At 46.4% G+C, this 23,681-nt stretch overlaps 1 protein-coding gene across 1 annotated transcript in view; it reads left to right on the top strand.

Annotated features, from left to right (window-relative positions):
- The window catches only part of RAB7A (RAB7A, member RAS oncogene family), a 28,815-nt gene extending 15,983 nt beyond the window's left edge, over positions 1-12,832 (top strand). The window contains exons 2-5 of the mRNA XM_032801329.2: positions 4,725-6,660; positions 9,849-10,067; positions 11,020-11,148; positions 11,503-12,832. Coding sequence (XP_032657220.1) covers positions 6,553-6,660; positions 9,849-10,067; positions 11,020-11,148; positions 11,503-11,598 — 552 coding nt within the window. The 5' untranslated portion in view covers positions 4,725-6,552 and the 3' untranslated portion in view covers positions 11,599-12,832. The remainder of the gene's footprint in view (positions 1-4,724; positions 6,661-9,848; positions 10,068-11,019; positions 11,149-11,502) is intronic.
- The last annotated feature ends 10,849 nt before the right edge of the window (positions 12,833-23,681 follow it).

Raw genomic sequence — 23,681 nt, 5'->3', positions numbered from 1 at the left:
AAACCAGTTCAGATTAAGCACAACAGGTTCCATTCAGTAAAGGGACCCGGTCATACCATGCTTACCTTTGCTTTGACTAAACTAAATCGGATTCATGTAACTCAATAACTGACACACACAGAGCACAGGCCCTGATATTCTGGAGAGGAAGAGAATCCCTAAGGATTTGCCACTGTACCTGAACTGGCAGTCCCTCCTTGTGCAGATGTAGCTTATGCTGGCTTTCCGTGGTGTAGCTTATACCAGTTCCCTGAACAACAGAAGCTTATACCCGCAACAGTGCTTATGCTAGTAAACTGCACCCCATTGGGGCTCTTCCCAGCACAGCTATATCAGTGAGGGGTGGTTCTTCACTAGTACGTGCGCGCTCCCTCTCTCTCTCTCTCCCCCTTCCCCCCCCCCCCCCCCGCCATCTCTTCCTCTCACAACACTGCATGTGCTAGACCAGCAAAACTAAGCCTAGACAAGGCCTGAACTTGCTCAGGTTCACAAAACTACTCTCCAAATGGACATGTTCTTGACAATTCTTTCACGTTTTGTCTTAAATGCAGGAACATTATCCATCTCCAAGCTTGTGTGTATGTATTGGCAATTGAACAACACAACTTCTGTCTTTCAGAAGTATTAAACCTCTTCTTCTCCCCCCACCAAACTTGGCAACAAGTGCTACTGTGAATAGCGCATTGTTGGCAAGAGAGCACTCCTGCCGACAACACAAACACTTGTTGGGTGTGGAAGCTTTTTGTCAGCAGAGGCCACAGATAGCAGCTGCACGGCCCAATTTTTAGCACATGGCTGTGTTGCTAAAAGCTGTGTAGCGTAGACATAGCTGGGGGGTGGGGGAGGAGATACCGCACTCCCTCTTCTCTTCTTGGTTGGGGGTGGGGTGGGCATGGGAATGGCACTTTGCTGCTTGAAGTGCATTAACAGAAGTGCCTTGGTTCTGAGGCCATCTCCATGGCTTAGAGTAGATTCATGACTGACAGTGAAAATCTGTCCAATGCAAGTTTCACTAAAGTGGAGGTAGTTGCATCTTCAATCATCCACCACTGACTTTAAGACAACACAAATCCTTTGATACTAAAGGCACAATATCAAACTTGGCTTGGAATAGCCTTTGAAAAATCTCTCCAACATATTGGAAGAATGAATGAATGTCCCATAGAAGGCTTTCCATAACACACTACAGCACTGGTGTATGAGAACCTACATAAGCATGCAACTCCTTCCGTATGAGGATGCTTTGCCATGAGACTGAAACTCAGTAAATCACACAGGTATCTCCAAAGACAAGAGAACCCCCTCTTAAGTTGCAGAAGAGTGAAATTTCTAGAAGTTAAGCCTCTTAACAGACAGTTGCCTGTTCCAAGTGAATTGTATTCCCATCAGGCTATGGCCCAAGCAAGAGGAGAGACAGATTAAAGAAGAAAGCACAGTTGGAGGGGATGTCAGGCTCATCTGTACCCTTGTTTAAAATCTCTTATTGTACACCAGGGCAGCTCCACCAGTCATTCTGTAGAAACCTGCAAAGCTTATCTGGTGTAACCCAAATAAGTAACAGATGGCTGTACCTGCCATGAACAAAAAATGGAGAACAGGAATTTTGATCATCAATGTAATGGGTACAGAAGTGTGACTTCATGTTCTCCTGGCCTGCTTGTAGTGATGGCAGTAATGTACTGATCAACACCAAACCTGGCCAGAGAAGCTCCAGTGCACAGGTCACTGACTACATCTGAACTCAGATGGGTTCTGTATGACTTAGCTATAGCTTTTAAAGCTGTAAGTTCATGTTTATGAATAAGGGACCCAGCTGTTCACACACAAGCACTAATGGCTACAGTCTCCAAAGAATGGACACTGGCTTAATGTCCTGGTCAGAATGTAGTAGGACTGTCCATGCACAGCATGCTCAGTAAATAAGACACAGTTCTTAGAAAGATGAGGCAGATAATGCCGTAATAACTTCAGTTTGGCTGTTGATATCAACACTCTCTGATACATCAGAACTTCACATCACCACTTTGAGCAGTACAGGCAGCCTCCTGAAAGGCTTTAATGCTAGTGACTGGTACTTAGTTTCTAAGGGTGAAGTGTCAGCCTAGCAATTTCCATGTTGTCTAAAGTGACAAGATTAAGAGGGAAATTAAGAGGTTCAGTATCAGAACTACAGGGCTCCCAATGGATCAGTAAGTCAAATCACTCTACAGCTAGAGTATACGTAACTTTCTAAGTTACTGGGAGCTCCACAAACACCACTTCCATTTACTTGACACCAATACATCTGAAGTGGCACAAGCTGCCTCTAAATGCCAGGAAAAAGTGCATTGGCAATACTCCTAAAATATTTCTGGTATGAGTAAAACCAAAACTGTAGTAACTTGTTTACATAAAATTTACTTTCAGTTTTCTTAAACTCTTTTGCTAGAGAAGTGACTCAACAGTAATTGAGGGCACACCAGTAAGACTACTTTGTACATAATGGATCTTTAGAGATTAAAGCTTTTTATTAGCCAAAGTTTGTCTAAACTGTGCCATACAGTTAGTTCTCTGCAAGGTGCTACTTCAGGGTACTGTCACCCTTCTGAGGTGAAGGTAGTGTGGACTGTAAGCCTTAGAAAATCACTTTAAAAAAAAAAAAGTCATAGCAGTAGCATGAGTGAAAGCTCAGGTCACATGACTGACAACTGCTGCAGTTTTTGTAACACAGGGAGATGGAAACCAGCTTCTAGCTGTGGCTGCTTGAGGGGGCACAGCAGCTAGTGAGCTGGTCCTATCCTTGAGGTGGAGCAGTGCTGTTTCATCTCACAGCTCTGACCTGGCTTGGGGAAGGAATCAAGGCTGGCTCACTCCATGTTCAGCTCCAGCCCAGGCTGCTGCTGTTTGTCAAGCCGCGGGAGTGGGATAGGAATGGTGCCCCACAGCAGCACCCATCAGACCCAAAGAAGACACCACAGGAGCTGAGACAGCTCCATTTGTTACTAGTCAGCCCAATAGCAAGTGTCACTACCAGTCGTAACATGAGTATGGAGGTTCTTGCCCCTGTGATGGGATCAAAGTGGGGGGATGGATCCTGATCTTAGCTCCTTGCCAGCTGTTGTGGTGGTGTCTTCCTGGATGGGGGCAGCAACTCCTGGCCTGCTGTCCTTTCCCCCAGGATTGGACCAGCCAACTACATGACTGGCCCACTCCTTCTGTTCTCCCACTCCTGCCCACAAGTAGCTGGGGCCTCAGTGGGGAGGTGGAAGCAGGGATGCCTGCTTCAGTCTCCTTGCCGGGGGGGCGAGGGGTGGGGGAGAATGACTATTATTGGGGCTAAATCCTTTTCTTGCAGTCAATGAAATGTACTCGATGGGCTTGATTATAAGGCTAGTCTGTTTATAGCACTGCTGAGTGGTGTCATGAGAGTAAACTTTCTGTGTATCCTTCTCTTGCTAAGAGTTAAAACAGTTGACTGTGTGGTCACTGAATGCTCTCCAAACTCTCTTCTTCCAAATAAACTCTAAAAATCACTCCCACACACTCTCATCAGTTGTCAGGAGTGAGTCCAAATCTCAAGGTCCATCCCGCTTCTGTCTGCCTCAAAATAATTTACCATTGCTGTTTTTTCCTACATTGAGAGAACTGATCTGTAGTTAGATTAGATCAGAATCTGCTGTGACATCTACTAGAATGATTCAGTGCAAGCAGTTAACCCCAACAGAGTCTTTGCTGAAAAGGGGGTAGTTGGATGGGGGAAAGGAACTCTGTAAAACCAGATGAAACATGAAGTGATGAGTGAGTTTTTTGGGTTTTTTTTAAACTTCTTCTTAAAATACTCTTTGTGTCTCTAGGAAACAGATTGAGAAATGTGTAGGCCTCAGCGAATGCACCTCATAATTCACCAGTTTGCGTTCTGGCTTTTGTGGGCCAATAAATGTGAGATCATTCTGCAGCAGTTAGACTTTGTGTAAACACTAAGATTCAGTACTGCTTTAACTGGTTTTAAGTGTTCCTAAAGGGTTTACACTGGTTTAACACAGACTTATTGTGCTGTGCCCATGGGTCCTTAGTGAGGGCTGGTGCTCCTTTGTACTAGGTCCTACTAAGGTCTTAATCTAAGATGGATGTAGACAGAGATGAAGCACAGGAAACTATGGGAGTGATGATGCTCAAATATGGGCAACAGAATACTCCCATCTGTTGCTGCGCTGAGAGAACATTAAAAATGCCCTTAAGAAATAGAACTCTTATCTATACTGTCTGTGCTCCTACAGGAGCTTGACAGGGACCAGTAGCCCACCTCTAACTGGTGCCATTAGGCCACACTGTTAGCTGCACTACAGGTGAGTCAGTTTGGGCCGGCTGTCCAGAAGAAGCCAAAACTCCACAGCCTTATAAATGTAGTGGAGGGCTGTAGCTCAGGCTACCGTGGCGACTGCACCTCCTATGCATAACATAAGTCTATAAATGGGGTTTGTGATGGCAAACTAAGCATAAACCCAATGTGCAACCACTACATTAGATAAGGCTTGTGAGCAAGTACTAATTGTCATTGTTAAAGCTCAGAAGCTCTTGTTGCACTCTAAAACTTTCAGGAACAGGATGGGTTCCCTCTAACGTTTGCTAGAAGAACACCGGATTTCTTGGGGCTGTTTGAATTCATGTTAATGCCTTACTTTTTGTGAAAACAGTATGCAGTCACCTTCCTCATGTGTGATGGGAACTTATCTCTTTCCTTTTAGTTTGAAAGATGACTTCAGGGAAGTTTTGAAGTCATCATCCTTGGAGCTCTTTGGGTAGTGGCAGAGCCTTATTAACTTATGTAAATGACTTGTGTTCCAGCTGAAGTGTCTGTTAACTGTGGCTTGCAAATGTTGTGTTCTGCCTCAGTTAGGCACCAGTGGAGTTGTACTGGTATTCTTGGTGGCAAGGCAGGGCTGACTTGCTGCCTTATGGTTTAGGTACTTGACTATCGCTTCTCCACGTGTTTGTCCCCATGCCAGTATTACTAAATTACTAGAAAGCGCTAACAGTCATTGCCAAGTTCTGTGGTTAAACTCAGCTTGGTGAATCTCTCTACTTGATCTTGCAACGGAACTGAACTTCCAGGAAAAGACTTCAGATCTCCAAAGCTTTTTACCTTCGCTTGGGCAATGGAGGAATTGGGTCCTAAACAACAATATGTGCTAGCTACGTTGTTGGCTTAAGTGTTGTGATCTGGGAGTATGATAATTCGCTTCGTGTACCTTGAGCAAAGATTGTAAAACTTCGGTTCCTGTTCCTCAGTGAAGTTGGCACGTGTTTTTGTTCCTGGAGTTACTGCACAACAGTTAATTTTGACCCTGAATTCTCATCTTGATAACACAATCTGTCCCACCACCACATCCACAGCTGCTGATACAGAAGAACACTTTGGCTGCCTTGAGGCGTGGATACTCCAGTAGTATCTCGGAGAACTCCTCCTACTTCTAGGCTACTGGCTTCATTGAAGTGCCTAGCGATGTTAACGGTCGTGTTCCCAGGACATAATGGAGCTTGTTTTGCGTCTGTACAGCCAACTAGCCATCACACTGTGATAAGCAGTTAAGATTTGCATAGCTGTTTTCATACCTGGGGCAAGGGTCACTTGATAACCTGAAGGAACTTGAGGTAGGCTGGGCTGTGGAGAGAATATAGTAATTTTTCTCATTGGAAAGCGTTTCCTGTCCTTGTCTGAAAGCTTAAAATCAGTTTGGCGGGTGGGGGGGGGGGGGGGTCCCTTTGCACTAGGTACTATCTCAACATCCTTTGAGGACTAGAATCTTCTAAAGCAGTGTCTTCAAACTGGCACACCCTTCCAGGCCAGGGGAGAGGTGCCACAAGCCTATGGTGGGGGAGGGGTGGCATGGGGTGTCTGGGCCAGGGCAGCAGAGTGCACAGGAGTCCCCAGTGGTCAGGGATGGGGAGAGCTGCCCTGCTCAATTGCAGTCTGCTAGACTCCTTGCACACTACACACCCTGCTGCTGCCCTAGCCCAGGCACCTGACTGGCCACAGCTCTGAATATTTCCCTCCAGAGTTTGCAGGAGTGACTGGCCCTAAGCTGGGGGAGGGAGCACAAAGAGTCCTGGTCTGCACCAAGTAGGTCTTTGGGGATGGGCTTCAGGCAAGCCCTGCTGCTCCAGGCATGAGCTACCCACTCCCCCAGTGTCTTTCTGTCCCTGGGAAAGTTTGGTTATGTCTGTACCAAAGCAACACTTCCAAAAGTGCTTGCCATTACTCCCTTTCCTGATCAGAACCAAATGGGCTGGTTGAGCTTACACAGCCCCCAAAACTAACTGTATTATACAATCTGAACATCTCTCTTGCTCAAGGAGTTTCATAGTCACTTCTCCTGTCCAGGATGTGAGTGTCTTCTAAATGTCTAGCTTACTGTGATCAGGCATTTGGTCAACACACTTCTTCATGCTATTAAATAAAGCAAAAACACTTGGACTGAATCGGCCATGGGTATCAAAATGCTGTCTGCAGAAACTACTTGATTAGTCTTGGCTCGTTTTGTTTCTTCCTACAGGGTGGGGAAGACATCACTCATGAACCAGTATGTGAACAAGAAATTCAGTAACCAATACAAAGCAACAATAGGAGCAGACTTCCTGACAAAGGAGGTGATGGTGGATGATAGATTAGTCACAATGCAGGTAATGTTAGTGACTAAGCTGCTAGCTCATCTATTTACTTGCCTATTTTTAAGAGGTTTTCACAGCTCTGATGTAGAGTGCTTAGGATTGGGCAGAAGTACACACTCATGCCAAATGTAGGCAGCTGAGGTCAGCATTTCTGTGCTCATTCATAGTAATATTCCCTGCATGTTGGCTCAGGATTGGATTAACTGCAGGTGACTCATAGCCATAATGATTCTACAAATATCTCTGCTGGCTCCTTGGATCTCTTGCATTCCTTAGCTACTCTTCTCCATTTGGCCATCAATTTCTAACCATCTCAGATACTAAATGCAGCTCCTCAGTTCCATTTAAGGGAAGGCAGGAGAAGCCTTTCTCAAGGAGCAAGAAGTAGAGATCAGGGGAAGGGCTGAAAGTGAAACCATCACATGGTGGGGCATTCTGAAGGCTGGCTGTAACCAGTCAAAACAGAAGGCCTTATAGCAACCAATCAGAGTACAAGGGTGGCATAAGGAAGACTGTATCCTGGGCTAAGATCCAAGAACCTTAGTTCAGATACAGTCCCAACTTTCTTAACTGGATAAGTGGGAAGTATCCTTGTCTTATCAACTGAATAAATCTTCCCCACATGGGTGGGAGGAGAAAGCAGAGTAGTTGGAGCCAGGCACCCATGAAAGGTCTTTTACAGGAATTGCTCCTTTCTCTAGCAGACTGCAGGTTAGTCATGTACATAAATCTAACCACCTGCTTGTAAGGCCCTGTCTACAGTGGCCTGAACAGTAAGTTGGGAGAGACTTGTTTACCAGCAGTTCCAGCCAAAATAGCTTCCCATCCTATGTGGAGGAGCAGTGTAAACAAGACTCTCTATGCAACCCAATAAGACCAGTGCTTAGTTGTTCTGGTGTTCTAACACTGCTTTATTTGTGTATGTGACACTTACAGAGCTGCTGGGTAGTATTCCCACCAGGTCCCAGGCTGGAACACTATCAGACTTGGTTCCTTAAACACACTAATACAAGGATGCCCCAAGAGTACAACAGCATGTCTAGACTTCTAGTGTATGTAAACCCTGAATGTTCTAAGCTAGAACACTACTTTCGTTGGAGTGGCTGGCCATGACCTGTTTGGCTTGGAGATTGCTCTTTTCATACACAAACCTAGGCCAGTGGTGCACAACTTTTTTTTCCAATTCTCTCTCCTCCTGCCCTTAACAAAATTTGTCTGTACCCCTCCTCCTCCACTACTGCACAGCCAAGGCTTCCTCAGCAGCAGAGCTTGGGCTGAAGGCAGAGCTGGAGATGGGGGGAGGAGTAGGGGCTACAGGGGGAGTGGAGCAGGATTTGGGGCAAGAAGTGTGCTGCTCCCTCCCTGCCCCCAATGGGGCAGGGCTAGGGGGAGGAACAAGACTAGAAGCCTGGCACTCACTCTCCACTCCTTGTGGAGGCTGGCCAGGCCCTGCTCCCTGCCTCCCAAATGTTTCTCTACCCGTCCCTAAGGAGGCCTACCCCTGGCAGGGGGTGGGGGCTAAGAGGGAGTGTACAGTGTGATAGTTGAACCAATCAGGGTGATGTGTCCTAGAAGACAGTCCACCCAACTGGCTTAACTCTTCTTCCCATACCAAATGTCAGTATTCCTGATCAGTGAGTAACAGAACTGCAAGGTCACTAGTCCAGTCTCTAGTACTGGTAACTAAACGGATCCTCTTAGGAAGATTCAGTAAACCCTCCCCCCATTGAAAGGTTATGAAATAGGCAGCTGAAGGAAGCCCTTCCCCGGCATGTCAAATAATGGCTGGCTGGCTTACTCTCTGAAGCATGAAGACTTGTATCCCTCAACTTCCTATTCTGATGCTCTCATTAGCAAAGTCAGTCTTCTCAAATCCTAATCTTTTCTTCAGATAGAGAGCTATAGAAGGGAAATGTCTACCATGGAACACAAGAGTTTCCAGAAGTATTTCAGGGGGTAGCGCTCTAGTGTGGATGCTCTGCAGTGGACAGCCTGCCCACACAACTTCAAATGGGCTAAAACACAACTGCCATCATACTTTTCCCAACCCTGCTGCAGATTTTGCTCTGTTCCTTAAACAAAAGGGAGTGAGACAAGGCAGGGAAGAGACTTCCCAGGACTCTAACAGAACCTGCTGTTGAACTTCCAGCTTGCTGTTAAACTCAAACCAGCTGCAGGCAGGAATTCTAGCTGTCTTGTGAAAACAAGAAATGGATTGAGTCTGACTGGAAATCACTCTGGGAGCAGGGGGAAGGAATTGCATGCTAGAATACTAATGCATAGAATTCCTGACAATCACATTGGCTTGTAGGGGAACAACTTGCTTGTAGAGTTGTCTTAGCTTGTTTCTGCTGGCTACTTGGCTATTGGTGGGTTGAGGTACATGGTGAAACTTGTAAGAGATACATGAACATATGAAAGCACTACTGAATTCTCAAATCTGTCTGAAAAGCTCAAGGGGAAACTTACCTTCCAAATGTGACTCGATGTTGCTCAGATCTAGGCTGGCTGTGGCTGCCTACTCTGTATCTCTTGTAACAATGCAACGTACTTGGGGATTTGATTGTCAAGACTATACACAGTTGGCTTACAAAAGCAAAGTCACTTACTTTAAAAACCTCTTGATGAACTGCTCTAAATTGAGACAGGATTCTGAAACTTGATACAACTCTGAAACTATGGTAGTCTTGCCTCTTACAAGGAGCTTTCTGCTCGGCTTATAGTGACTTGGACACATACATATTATAAAAAAATGCATTTTATATATATGTGCAGGAGATGTAAGGAGAAGTCGCTAATAATAACTTCTCTCAACACTGCCATGAGGCTGGTTGAGGACTGCAGAATTCCAAGGAGCATTGAATGAGCAAACATGCTAGATCCCTCAATTTGAACAATGGTACTAGAGCAGGAGTTCTCAGACTTTTGTACCAGTGACCCCTTTCACACAGCAAGCCTTTGAGTGTGACACCCCCCATACATTAAAAACATATATTTAACACCATTATAAATGCTGGAGGCAAAGCAGGGTTTGGGGTAGAGGCTGACAGCTTGCAACCCCCCATGTAATAACATGGTGACCCCACCCCAAGGGGTCCCTACCCCCAGTTTGAGAACCCTAGCACTAGAGCTGCCCCAAGACCCACGCCTCGCTAGTAAATAACTTCTCTACTAACTCTGTCCCTCTGGTTTTTCTATAGATATGGGATACAGCAGGACAAGAACGGTTTCAGTCTCTGGGTGTGGCCTTCTACAGAGGAGCAGACTGCTGTGTGCTGGTATTTGATGTGACGGCTCCAAATACATTTAAAACCCTAGACAGCTGGAGGGACGAGTTTCTCATTCAGGCCAGTCCAAGAGATCCTGAGAACTTCCCGTTTGTTGTGTTGGGAAACAAGATTGACCTAGAAAACAGACAAGTAAGTCACAGTGGCCTTTCTCTAAAGCTATTGAATTGGAGAGTTTGTCAGGACAATTCTAAGAGGCAGCTTAATCTTGCCCAGAGCATCGGGGTGGCTTATAAAGAGTCACAGCTAACACTGTTTAACCTGGGTCCTTGGGAAGAGAGCTACCCATCTGGCCTCTACAGAGGCCTACATTCCCTTGCAGAGAAGGGGCATAACATTAGAGGAAACATGAGGCAGTGGTTCAGGATGTGCAGCGCAGATGCTAGTTCAGTCTTACTTAGCAGCTCCAAGCTATCTAAGACTGTCTTTCTCCAAGCCAGAGGTGACCAGGAACTGCATGGAGTAAATGTTGCTGGTCTGTCTTGCATGCTGTGTGGAGGAGAGGGGGTATCCATTGTGACAGTAGGGTTTGCAACATACATAAAGGGGAGGCTTCCTCTCAGGAATCGGGCAGGAGGGGGTGGGTGAACATCCTTCAGGATACCCTCAAGCAGAGGTTCAATCTCTGTCCTAAAATCCCAGCTGTTCTCAAACTGATTGGGTCTGCTAAAGCCTTTCTCTTGCACGTTGCCCATGTTGTGAAAGTTAGGAAGTACATTGTAACATCCAGCATACACCTGACCCCCAAAGGCTGGGGAGAGTTTAACCATGCAGATGACTCCATAGTTCTTGGAGAACTGATACCAAAATGCTTGGTAGTGGTGTTAAACTAGCTGCATTCTAAACAAAGTATCTAACATTTGCTACAGCTGTAGCAATCTTACTGCAATTAGGATTTAAACAATACTATATTGGGCTTTTACCTAAGGCAGCCGTTTTGGCTGATCAACTGGATGCTAGCTTTCTGTCCATAGGTGTAGTAGGTATTTTCTCAATTAAAAAAATCTCCACTTGGCAACCAAGACTGGCACTGAATGCTCTTTGCATAGATGAAGGTGGTGATTTTTCCCTGTTCCTCATACAGGTTACCACAAAACGAGCACAGGCTTGGTGCTACAGCAAAAATAACATCCCTTACTTCGAAACTAGTGCCAAGGAGGCCATTAATGTGGAACAAGCTTTCCAGACGATTGCACGAAATGCACTTAAACAGGTATGATATGAAGAAATATCTAGTGCCCTCTGGTGGCTGTCCAATGACGATTCTGCATGCAGAATCTAAGCAATTCATGTTGCATTTAAGCTAATGCCACTAGCAAGAGACATGCTGAATTTGACTTCCCTGCATCAGTATCTGCCCCTTCCCAAAGATGGTGTCAAGTGCTGACTTGGCACACTCAGTCTGAAAGACACCAAAGATAGCATTCCCTACTTCCTCTTCAGGCAATCCTTTTCCCATCAGAGAGCCTCCTTCCCCAACAGCCATCTGTAATGCTCCACATTACCTCTCTTACTTCAGTAGCTGAGAATGAGTAAAATCTGACTGGTGACTCTCTTCTCTCCTTAGGAAACAGAGGTGGAGCTTTACAACGAATTCCCTGAACCCATCAAACTAGACAAGAATGACCGAGCAAAGGCCACTGCAGAGTCCTGCAGCTGTTGAGATGGAGATAGAGGGGTTGAGCACAGTCCTTCACAAACAGATCACACTTAGGCCTTCAAACACAAAGCCCCTCTTCTATGTAAAAACAAATAAAATAAACTTCCATCTCCAGCTGCCAAAATCCTCCCACCTACTGTGAGCAACTGTAAGCCCATTCCTCTACACACAACTCATCCATGTCCCTACATCCTTCCACATCACTTCATGGTAACAGGCCTTTCTCTTAGTTTAAAATGGAAACTCTATTATGTATGTTTGGAACGTAAGCTAACTTCAGGTGTCCAATGGAAAGAAACTGTTTACAGGTAATCTGTGTAACAAGTGACATACATTTTTAACTGTCTTGTGTTCCTCTGTGAAGGCTGCAACTGGAAAGGCTGATTACCCATAGTTCATTGCAAGCTCAGCACTCAGTCCAATTAGGTTGAGTTTTGTATGTATCTCTGTTTAATGCTTGTTACTTTTAACTAATCAGATCTTTTTACAGTATCCATGTATTATGTAATGCTTCTTTAGGAAAAATCTTATAGTACATGTTAATATATGCAACCAATTAAAAATGTATAAATTAGTGTAAAATTCTTGAATTACATGTTTAAGTACTGAAACAGATTCACTAGAAAGTGAGGAGGATGCTGAAATGCAGTGTGCTAGCAATGAAGTCCAGATAGAGGCAGTATTCTGTACAGTAGAAGCAAGAATTATGTAAGTCTTTTTATTGACTTTGAGAGCCGAAAAAAGCTTCATCTCCTGGAAAATTTTGTCTGGCTTCCTTTGTAGTTAAATTTTCCAAGGAGGATATGAATACTGGATTATTGGATTCCAAAAACTAAATACAGCTGTCAAATGCTCGTCTTGTTTGTTCACCTTCCCTGCCCACTGACATTTTTTAAATGTTCTGCAAGAATGCAGAAAAGTCTGAGGTGTTCCAGTGACTTCCCACCTTTTTGTGGATGGAGCTCATCTTTCGCTTTTCTGGGTTGAGGTAGTCATCCCTTGACAAATGACTCAGATTATAAATCTTTTCTCCCTTCTTGGTGACCACTAATCTGGAATTTTTGGTATGGGGAAAAACTTGGTTGTCCCCTCCTCTTCCCTTGCCCTTGTTCTTGCATTTGTAGCTTGCTTCAATGGAACACTTCTACCTGTTTTTTCCAGAGGTCTACATTCTAGTACGTAGGCTGAGCGGTTCTGTAAAGACAAACATGATGCCAATAAACTTAATGAGAATGAACTTCTTGGTTTTCCTTCCTGTTTCTCATTATCTTTCCTATTACTAAACTGTTCCTGACCCTCTGTAATGGGAACTCTTGGAACTAAATTAAAGTGAGCCCTTCCTAAATGAAAGGCCTTGTCTGCTACCCTCTTTATTAGTGCTGTTTTCTAGAGGAAAAATCTGATTTCTGTAGCTTTAAAGTCTTGACTAATGGAAGTGAGCAAGCCTTTTAACGGCTTGATAAAACTCATAGAAAAGGCTTGAGTGGAGCTCTCCTCTAGAGACTCCAGCAGATGGTGGAACAGGTTATGGGGAAGTTAAAGCTCTAATTACAGCACGTGATGCACAACAAGTGGGCAGTCAGCTTTGTTGTACCCCTGATGTCTGATCCTCTTGGAGCCATAGGCAGTTCCTGTAAAATCATGTTCATATTAACATAATGTGATGTGCATTCCCTGCCTGCTGGTGCTCTGCAGAACAAGTGATTTCTAACTGCTACACCCAAGCACTCTTCCTTCTGCAGGAAGAAGTGTTGCACTACACTTCAATGCTGTGGAATCTCCTTGACACTCCTCTCTCCTGCCATCTTTGCATGGACTGTTTAGCAATAGGCGAGTACTGTAGTTAAGAGAGATGCACCAAGTCAAGATCGGGGGGGGGGGAGGGGAAAGAGAGGGAAGGACAACTCAGCTCCACTGCCAGCTCTAGCTGCCTCTTCTGTGCCTCTATCTACAAGGCCTTAAATTCCAACACTAGCTTTTTACACTAACCCTAGTGAGGGTTCTTATTAGTCAAGGTGAATGTTCTAAGCCCAGGGTAGGCAACCTATGGCATGTGTGCTGAAAACAGCATGTGAGCTGATTTTTCAGTGACACTCACTGCCCAGGTGCTGGCTACCAGTTCAGGGCCCCTGCATTAATTTAGTTTTAAATTAGGCTTCTTAACACTTTTTAAAAACCTTATTTACTTTACTTACAATAGTTTGTTGTTATATTAGACTCCTCAAGACCTAAAAACATTAAAATGTATTACTGCAGTGACTCTCACACTTTCTTACTGGTGACCCCTTTCACACAGCAAGTCTGAGTACAACCTCCCCCCCCCCCACTTAAAAGTGTTTTTATTTATAACACTGTTATAAATGCTAGAGGCAAAGTGGTGTTTGGGGTGGAGGCTGACAGCTTGTGATTTCCCCTGAGGGCTCCTGACCCCCACTTTGAGAACCCTGGTATTACTGGCACATGAAACCTGAAATTAGAGTGAATAAATGAAGACTCAACACACCACTTCTGAAAGGTCCCTGGCCCCTCTTTAAGCTTTAGCAGCTGCTCACACTACTTAAGCTGCAAAGGCAGGACTAAGCTTAACACAGCAAGCAAATGTAGTGGGGTGGAAGAACCCTTCTGAAGAGGGAAGGATATATCCCTTTTCCCCTGCTTTACAGAGTCTGGACTGAGTGAAACTGAGTTTGTTTGTAGAGAGGGAGGCCAGTGCCAAAGCATTCTTGTTTAATCATAAACAGACCAGAGCAGGCTTGTCTCCTGTGGCTATCAGCATTTAAAGCAAAGCTCTGGGCTGGAGCTTGCTTCTAGTGTAGGAAGCCTCTTACCACTACAACCAACTCCTTCGCAGTGAGGAAAGCATCCCCCACCACACACAATTGGAGACTGAGGGACTCCTTCAGAACTCTGACTGGCCCTATGGTGCTACAGGCCACTCCACTGTTGTTTTTAATCCACTAAAGCTGTACTTAGATCCCCGAGAGGCTGTGCTGGTGCAGTGTTTTCTCCTGCTGCTCTTTCCCATAGTGGTGTATGGTGCCACTGCAGCACTGTGAGCCCCTTACTTGGTAGAACAATGAAGAGTCCGGTGGCATGTTAGACTAACAGATTTATTTAGACATAAGCTTTCATGGGTAAAAAATCCACATGGAGGGAAAATTACAGATGCAGTTGGAAAGATTCTGGCACAGCTACCCCTCTGATACTTTACTTGGTAGTGTAGACTGCACTAGCTACATAAAAGGGCCGTCTGTTTTCCCCTACAGCAGGCACCTTTTGTGCTTAAGGCACAACATGGAATGCAAGATGGCTTGCAGAGCCTTCAGGTGGACTTAGACCAAGGTGTCCTGGGCTCAGCATGCAACTTCTTGTTCCATAGCAGAGTCAAAAGGTATAAGAATGAAGCTTGAGTCTCTTGTCTCAGCACCTTATGGCCTGGCTGATGGCAGTAACCCAGTGTTCCACAACACAAATACATGTTGCAAAGGCTTTAGGCTGGTCTGATGGCTTTGAAAACACAGGCCCTTCCTGGGCAGGAGCTGCTGCTGTTCATAAGTCAAAGTAACTATTAAATAGTCCTTTATGTCTGCTGTCTGCCACATGTTCCTTTCTAAAATCTTCCCTAGTCTCGGGTACATTCTACTGCTAGGTCCAGCCTTCCTGCATCTCTCCAAATCCCACTTCAAGCCATCTCTTAATTTCTTTCCTCTCAGTAACACCTTTGCTTTAATTTAGTGTTTCATCTTTACTTTACACTGCTTTGCATAATCCAGACTTACAGTGGGTGCCAGATAAATCACCTCCTGTCTAGGCTAATTAATTTCTCTTCTCCCAAAAAGCAAGACTTTTTGCCCCATGAGTGGGAGTGTAACAATAATGTGCTCAGTAAGTTATGTAGCCCAGCAAATAAAATGTTTTTGAATACTCATCGGGCTGCAGGCTGCCTGCAATACAATGTTAGAGACTTACCTAGTCCATCGAAATGCAATTGCTGATCAGCAAAGGGAAGGTCATGTGCAGCCGTTCGTGCACACCAGTAGCAGAATTGCTGTTGGGCCATGATCTCCAAACCTGGGCTGGGCCTGGGCCTGGGCCTGGGCCTGGAGAAAGGGGTTCCTTTGCTGTTTCAAATTTAAAACAACTCTAGAATGCAAGTGGTAAGGCTTGCTTGGAATAAGTAGCAGCATGTCCTTCCAGTTACTAATAGATTACACTGAAGTTAAAACTACCTGGATCAAGTTATTTTTTAAATAACTCAGGAGCCCCCTTATGTGGGTCTCTCCTTAGTCTCAAATTACATTCTATTGTCTCATTTAAATGCCAAGGGAATTTTATCCTCCCTGAACTTCGTTGTACACTGTGATTGGTCATAGATTTTAAGTCCAGAAGGCACCAAAGAGAGCTTTCAATAATGCTTCCGTTTGATTTATTATCTGTGTTGTAACAGCATCTGCCAGCCTCTTAGGATCAGGGTTTCATTGTGCAAGGTGCTGTACAAATATAGGAAGACTTAATCCCTGTCCTGAGCAGCATGGGAGCAAGCTCATTCAGCCCCTCTCATGGACTTGAATAGTATTTGATATTGCTTCTAGTCTAAAGAAACAAGCCTCTTCTGCAGTTCAGCTAGTGTGGAGAAAAGGGCAGCAATTGGCACACCGAAACCACCACCTTCCTCTATTCTGTTTCCTGATGCTTCAGTCCTTAGTAAACCAAGTTCAGGTGTGCACTCAGGACACCTATTTCACCATGTGCAGTTTAACATTTGATTTAGTACCATGTTGTTTGGATGGGGATGCACTCTTAAATGTTGGATCATGGGTGGGGGAGTTGATCAATAGCCAGACTTCCCAAGGCTGCTTCATTTGTGAGCAACCAGTGCAACAGTGACATACATTAGGTGAAGTGAATGATTTATAGATCTGCAGCAAAAATCTCTATTTGCCCAATGCTGCTGTGATTTGCTGTTGGCCTTGAGTTAGAAACCAGCACCGAAAAGAATCAGACTGTGGAAAGCTCCAACGTCCAACAAATATATGAGAGAATTTCTAGGGATCATCACCCATGTGTGTCAGCCTAGAAGGAAGGGATGCTTCTGAGTTTGGGGAGCGGGGCAAGTTTGGTTTGAGTACAGGTACAAGTAATTAGGTTTTCTGAAGAAGAGGATTGGTGAGGAAGAAAATGATTCTGATCTCAGCTCTAATATGAGGCACAAAGTTACTAACTGTCCATTAAACTGCTGTCCACACTAGGGTTGTGTCTGTGCTAGCCCCAATGTTTTGTAAGACCAGCTGTTGTTAGCAGCCATCTAGCACGGTTTCTGTAGTATAGCTGTGTTATGCTTTAAACACCGTTCAAGACCACAAACGTTAGTGAAGCTGTGCCAGCTAACTGTTACTAAGAGATTTTCAGCTCTAGCGTGAATCCTAAAGTGCCAATCTACAAACGGCCAATGAAATAGGATGTGGAACTGACTAGCAGTACAGTTTTAATCCACAAAAACAACAAGGAGTCCGGTGGCAGCTTAAAGACTAACAGATTTATTTGGGAATAAGCTTTTGTGGGTAAAAAAAACACTTTTTCAGATTCTTCTCCTTGTTGTTTTTTGTGGATACAGACTAACACAACTACCCCGATACTTGACACCATGCAAGGCACTGAGTTTTAATCCAGTTTGGCTGGCTGCTGAGGACAGGGCCTGTAAGGGTATGTTTACACTGCAGCTGGAAGTAAGCCTCCCAGCCCATGTCAACAGGCTTGAGCTAGCACACTAATAATAGCAGTGTGTGGACATTGTAGCTCCAGCAGAGACTTGGGTTAGGCACCTGAGCTTCAACAGACAGGGTCAGGCAGGCCAGCAAGTCTGAGCTGCTTCCTTAACCACAACATCCATCCTGCTATTTCTAGTGTGATAACTGGAGCTGAGCTAGTGCAAGTCTGTGCACCCGGGCTGGGAGGCTCACTTCCCATGGCAGTGTAGGCCTAGCCTGAGGGTTTGTGCATGCCAGACTTTGTACTGTTCACTGTCCATGAGTATGACAGGTGGAGAATGTGACCAGCTGGTGGGTTGAATGAGCTGCATTTGGTCTCTAACTCTCTGAGCATCCTTTGCTTATAAAAGAACAACTCTGTAAATCTTACTGTGTTGGTGTTTGCTGCCGGGGCTGCCATTCTTGTGATTTTCACAAAAGTCTTGCAATACAGTTTTTCTTAAAGCCTTAGGTCCGGAGTGATGCAGTTAATGTGAGAGTCTCTCACACTGAAATACCATGTTTCTAACCCTCGTGGTTGTGAGGGCAAGCCTGGAAATGTGGCTCAAGTGTATCCCAGTGGCTGGGTGAGCTGGCGATGGCACCATGGGGGTAGGCATTCCTGCTCTTTCAGCACCCTCAGCCTACTGTGGTGAGCACTGTGCCAGGGGGAGGGCCAGTGTGTTTGCCACACTGGTATTGAGGGAGGTTTTCAGTAGAGTTAAGCTAGCTCAGTTGAGCTAAGTCTATTGGAAAACAAAAACACACAATTTACTCCCTAGGCCAGACAGGGCTGTAGAGGGGTGGTCATTAGACTGAGCTCGATAACAGGATCTAGCACCACACCTTTAAATCTGTGTGTGTGGCTGGGCAGAGGTAGCCCTTCACTATCGTATCGTGGTGTCCCCCAAGGTGGCTGAACACGCCCTGTCCTAGTCCTCGAAAGACACAAATATTGAGTCAGCTCTGGGGGAGGGAAGCAGAGTGGCTGTTCCTGAGCCCACAAGGGAAGGGCAGGGGCAGGAATTGCAGCTTGACCCTTTAACTATAAAACTCCATCCCACCCCTCTGGTGAATTCGCTCCCCTAAGGGGATGAGGGCAGGGCTCTGGGCCAGAGACGGAACAAGGAATTTTTGCGCCTGAGGCAAGGGTCGGAGTCAGGCTCTTCAGCACTAATTCGGCAGTGGGTCCCTGAGTCCCTGTCAAAGGGAAGGACCTGCCGCCGAATCGCTGCTGCCACTTCATTCGTTCTTCGGCGTCAATTTGGCAGCAGGTCCCTGAGTCCCCCTCAGAAGCGCCACTGATCGCGGTAGAGCTGCGCCCCTCCGCTTTGCGTGCCTGAGGCAAGTGCTCACCCTTATTATGGCATTGCCCCGGGCTGCTCTGGAGATAGATGGATGACCTGATGCCGGCTCATAGTCCTAGCATGGGCCCTATCTGCCCTTCGCAGCTCCAGAGAAGAGTTTTTCCAGCTTCCCACTGCTCCCTCCCTGAGCCAGTGGGGCAGGACCGGCACCAGGGTTTCTCGCGCCCTAGGCACACGGCCATTTCGCCGCCCCCCGCGCTGATCCCGCAGCTCTGGTGGAGCTGCCACAGACATTACTGCGGAGGGTCCGTTGGTCCGTGGCTCCGGTGGAGCTGCCGCAGGCATGCCTGCGGGAGGTCCATCAGAGCTGCAGGAGCAGCCGACCATCCGCAGGCATGACTGCAGCAGCTCCACTGGAGCCGCGGACCAACGGACTCTCCGCAGGCATGCCTGCGGCAGGTCAACCGGAGCTGCCTGCTGCCCCTCTGGCAAAATGCCGCCCCCTCAATAATCCTGGCGCCCTAGGCGATTGCCTAGGCTGCCTAAATGGTAGCGCCGGCCCTGCAGTGAGGTCCCGGTGTGGTGGAGGAGCGGGGTGCTCTGCTGCCAAGGGGTAGACATCATGCCCTTTTTGCACCCTCAGCCCACTGTGGTGACCTGACACGTTCCCATCCCTGCTGCTGTCGCTCCCCTCCGTTCTCTGCGCTGTCACGAGTAACGTGTTCTACCTCCATGGAGACGGTGACGTCACAATGCCTAGAGCTCCAGGTGGCCAATACACAACATTCCAGCCTCGTCAGTGTCAACGGAGGGGCATGGGAACCCCCTGATGGGTCTGGGCGCAGCCACAGGGCTATTCTTCAGCTCAGCACTGAGTGACTGACTCAGAGCAGCTCAGCAACTGGGTATCTGGAGAAGGGAGTATTTAGGATCTCCCAGGGCGGAAGGGAGAATCCCGCCTGAGACGAATAGCTTTTGCTGGTTATGTTAATCTGTAGGGAGAGCACTAGATGATATTTACACCGGCTCAAAGGAATTTTCAGACTGCTTTTTAAGTCTCTTGGCCTCCTAGGAGATGACTAAATATCATAGCCTCATTTTCCAGATGGGGAACTTGAGGCACAGAGAAGTTGAGTGACTTGCCCATGCAGAGTCAGTCAGCAGCAGATCTCAGAAATGTAACTGAGCAGTCCTGCTTCCCAGGCCCCTGCTCTAACTAGCCCATCTGATGATGGCTGCACCGCTTCCTCTGGGTGCTACTGTTTGATACTGTGGGTGAGTGAATCCCAAGAAGTTCACAGTGAACTCAACTCTCAACCTGCATCGCAATATCCGTGGTGCAGGGCTTGGAAGCTAGTGCTCCTGAACTCCATCACCTGAGTAGCTGTAACAGGAAGCAGCAAAGACTCCTGTGGCACCTTATAGATTAACAGACCTTTTGGAGCATGAGCTTTCGTGGGTGAATACCCACTTCAAGAAAGCTCATGCTCCAAAACGTCTGTTAGTCTATAAGGTGCCACAGGAGTCTTTGCTGCTTTTAGAGATCCAGATTAACACGGCTACTCCTCTGATACTTGTAACAGGAGGGGGTCAGCCACCTGGTGAAATAGCCAGCTCAAAAGAGCCCTTTGCACTGGGCACCCATTCCGAGAGTGCAGAGCTGAGAGAGACTCACATAGTTCCATCCTGTGCACCAGGACTGCAGGCTTTTCTTGCAGGCAGCATCCTATTGCTGTGTCTGTGGGACTCAAACACCATGCCTGGGTTCAGCCTGATGGAACCCAGTGTGACTCTTTCAGGCTGACACTTTGATGTAAACCTTCCAGCCAGCTGCTCCCAGTTAGCTTTTCTCCTCTAAGCCTTTGCCAATTATTTGATGCAGATGCTTGATGCAGATGCTTGAGCTGCCGCCACACTAATATTGTTTAGGGTACTGTCCCACCAGCCAGCCAATTATTTGTATTCCAGTAGTGCCTAGATGCCCCAGCTGAGCTCAGAGCTCCAGTGTGTAAGGCACTGTGCATACACATAGAAACGCTCTCCTGGCATCAGAGGGCTTTGGTAGCTTAGCCATTCGTTGCAAGAATGAGTGAGGCACCGCCCTCATTCATAGGTGCTGGAACTGGGGTGCTGGGGATGCTGCTGCATCCTCTGGTTTGAAGTGGTTTCAATCATATGCAGGGTTTACAGGTTGACATGGTTTCTATCATACACAGGCTTTACAGTTTGATTCATTGGTTCTCAGCACCCCCACTGTATACATTGTTCCAGCACCCTTGGTCTCGCGCCACGCAAAGTGGCAGGGAGAGGAGGATCATCCTTATCACTTTTATCTCAGTGATTAGGGTACTCACATGCGAGGTGGGAAACCCTCAGTTCGGATCCCGCTGATGAACATGGATCTCCCACCTCTTAGGTGAGTGCACTAGACTATGGAAGGATTCTCATGCTTTCTCTGGTGCAATTAAAATTTAATTATTCAATTAGCATGGAACAACTGCAATTGTAAAGATAGAGGGAGACAAACATCAGGCTATGTTCCATAGCCCAGGGCACTTACCTGAAATCTGGCATAGCCCCGTTCAAATCTCTTCTCATCTGGCAGAGTGGGACTTGAACTAGGTGTCTCTTACAAACTGGGCGAGTGCCCAAACCACTGGTGCACAAGTTAAAAGGGAGATCATTTCCTCGTCTCCCCACATACACGGCTGTGCGGAGTGAGGTGGCTTCTTAGCATGCCTACTGGTGGCTTAGGCCCCACAGGCAAGCTAGGTGTGCCTCTGACAATCTTCCCCCATTTGTGGGCCTAAGGTAGGAGGAGCTAGGGGTCCATAGCCCTAGAGGGAGGCAGCAGTGCACAGCCCCAGATGCAGCAAGATACATGCCGAGTGAACATTTACAGTGGAAAGGTAGATGCCTCTAGGGGTAGGTATCGGCTATGTGGGGGTTTGTGGAATGCAGTCATGTCTAAAATGGGGACTTAGGCACCTATGGCCCTTTGTGGATCTGGACCTAAGTAACTTCCATGCAGCAGATCGGTGGCAGAGTCAGCAGCTGAACCTGGATCTTAGTCCCAGTCAAAAGCCTTTACTACAAAACAATCAATCATTCTTCTCTTGAGGCCATTGATTATTCATTGGTGTTGATGCAACATGGACAGAGTAAGCGAGGTTCTGCTAATTTCAGTTCTGGCTCCCATCTCAGGTTCCTAGTGCCCATACAGAATGGCTGCTTAATGAAGCATAGCAGTACGGGATTGGCCCCCTTTTTCTTCTCTGTCCCTACTGCTACTGCCGTGAACAGTGGGCAGTGTTAGCAGAGACCAGCCTCTGGCATTTTTACTTCCATGTCCTCTAACCAGCACAGGGTATAGGATGATAAATACTGCTCAGCCAGGCCACGTAGGCCACAGATGCCTGGGGCTGTTGCTTAACTTGGATAACCCCGTAATTAAGGACACATCTAAACTGACTTGCTGCAATTCCCCACAGTCAAGTCCATAGTTATTGAGAGGCTAGGTGCTGTTTGGGAGCATTGAAGTGGGAGCTGGATTTACTGACTGATAAAGCATTTCTTTCACACTTTCTAGCTGGGATCAAAGGGTAGCTGAGGGGACTGGGATGGTGTGGCCTGGTAGAGAGGGCTGGGTGTGTATACAGGATACAGCTGTGCTGCCTTCAGCTGATAATTGTGGTTTTGGCATATGCCCATTTTTAGGAGCCTCCATTGCTGCCAAGCTGTGGTGGAGGAGACCTTATTAAATGCGCAGTTTCACCATACATGAAAGAAATGGATTGACAGCTCAGGAGGTTGAGTCAGCAGTAGCACTAGAATCTGGGATGGGAAATTGCACAATCTTGGTACTTCACAACCCATTTTCCTGGTCTCTCCGAAAGAAGTGATCTTCATACATGCAAGGCATTTAGACAGAGATGCTGTTCGCTGTAGAACCCTGGTTTCTGCCACAGTCACAGATAATGCACCCAATCCTGCAAGAAGCAGAGCCCATTTACTTCAATGCAGGCAGGACTGGGGGACGGTGACTAATAAGAGCAGAGTGCTTTCACACAGGATGAGGGTGAAAATAGCCATGTCAAATGTCGGAACAATCGGATGTGACCTCCCCCTGGATTGTCAGGAGTTGAAGGTTGGGGCCTAGCTCACAGGAAATGTCATTTCTCCTAGCTTTGCAGTGAGGTCTAGTTGCTCTGTAATTGCAATGTCACAACATTCTGATAAGCTATGTTAGTTATTAGAGCTGAGTTATTAATAATGCTTTGCTTTTCTTTAGTGCCCCCCTCCCCCGACTAGAAACTGTCAAAGTATGTCATGGACATGTAAAACTAATACTATTTAACTTCTACATAGCAGTTTTCAAGAGTAGAGCTCCAAGTGCTTTACATCCTTATCCCTATTTTACAGCTAGGGAAACTAAGGCAAAAGGAGGTGAAATGGCTTGACCATGGTCATCCAACAAACTAGTGGCAGAGGTGTTCTGAAGCCTAGCTCCATGTGCTAACCACGCTGTCTCCCGTGTATGTATGAGTTCAACCACCAATGAACTATTTTTGATCTCTAGTGTACAAATGGGGAAACTGAGGCATGGAGGGTAAGGCTCAGTTTTTCAGAGCCGGTGAGCACCAAAGCTCCAAATGGAGTCAATGGCAGCTGCAGCTTCTTAGAGACAAGCTGAGTACCTAGAAATCAAAGCACTCAAAGGTTGCTTTGAAATGTTGGCCTGTATGTGTTGACCCTGTACTTTTCAGAGGGCTATGACTCAGCTAGATAAACTTTCAGGGACAGACCTTGATATACAAGAGCTTCATTGATGCTCACCAGTTCCCAGGGGTGCTACCAGGCTTACTTCATTAGTGTTTGTAATGGAAGAGCTCCTCCACTGATTGGCTAGAGCATGTATTGAGCATTATTAGCCCAGCAACAGCTAGCTTAGGGACATTTCCCACTAGCTTACTTTTGCCTTTTCTTCCCCGTATTTCTTCAACCATATTTGAGAAAGGGCGGGGGGGGGGGG

This window comes from Chelonoidis abingdonii, chromosome 17 (genome assembly GCF_003597395.2).
Source record: "Chelonoidis abingdonii isolate Lonesome George chromosome 17, CheloAbing_2.0, whole genome shotgun sequence".
NCBI classification, from domain to species: Eukaryota; Metazoa; Chordata; order Testudines; family Testudinidae; genus Chelonoidis; species Chelonoidis abingdonii.
This window is presented reverse-complemented; position numbering and strand designations above follow the sequence as displayed.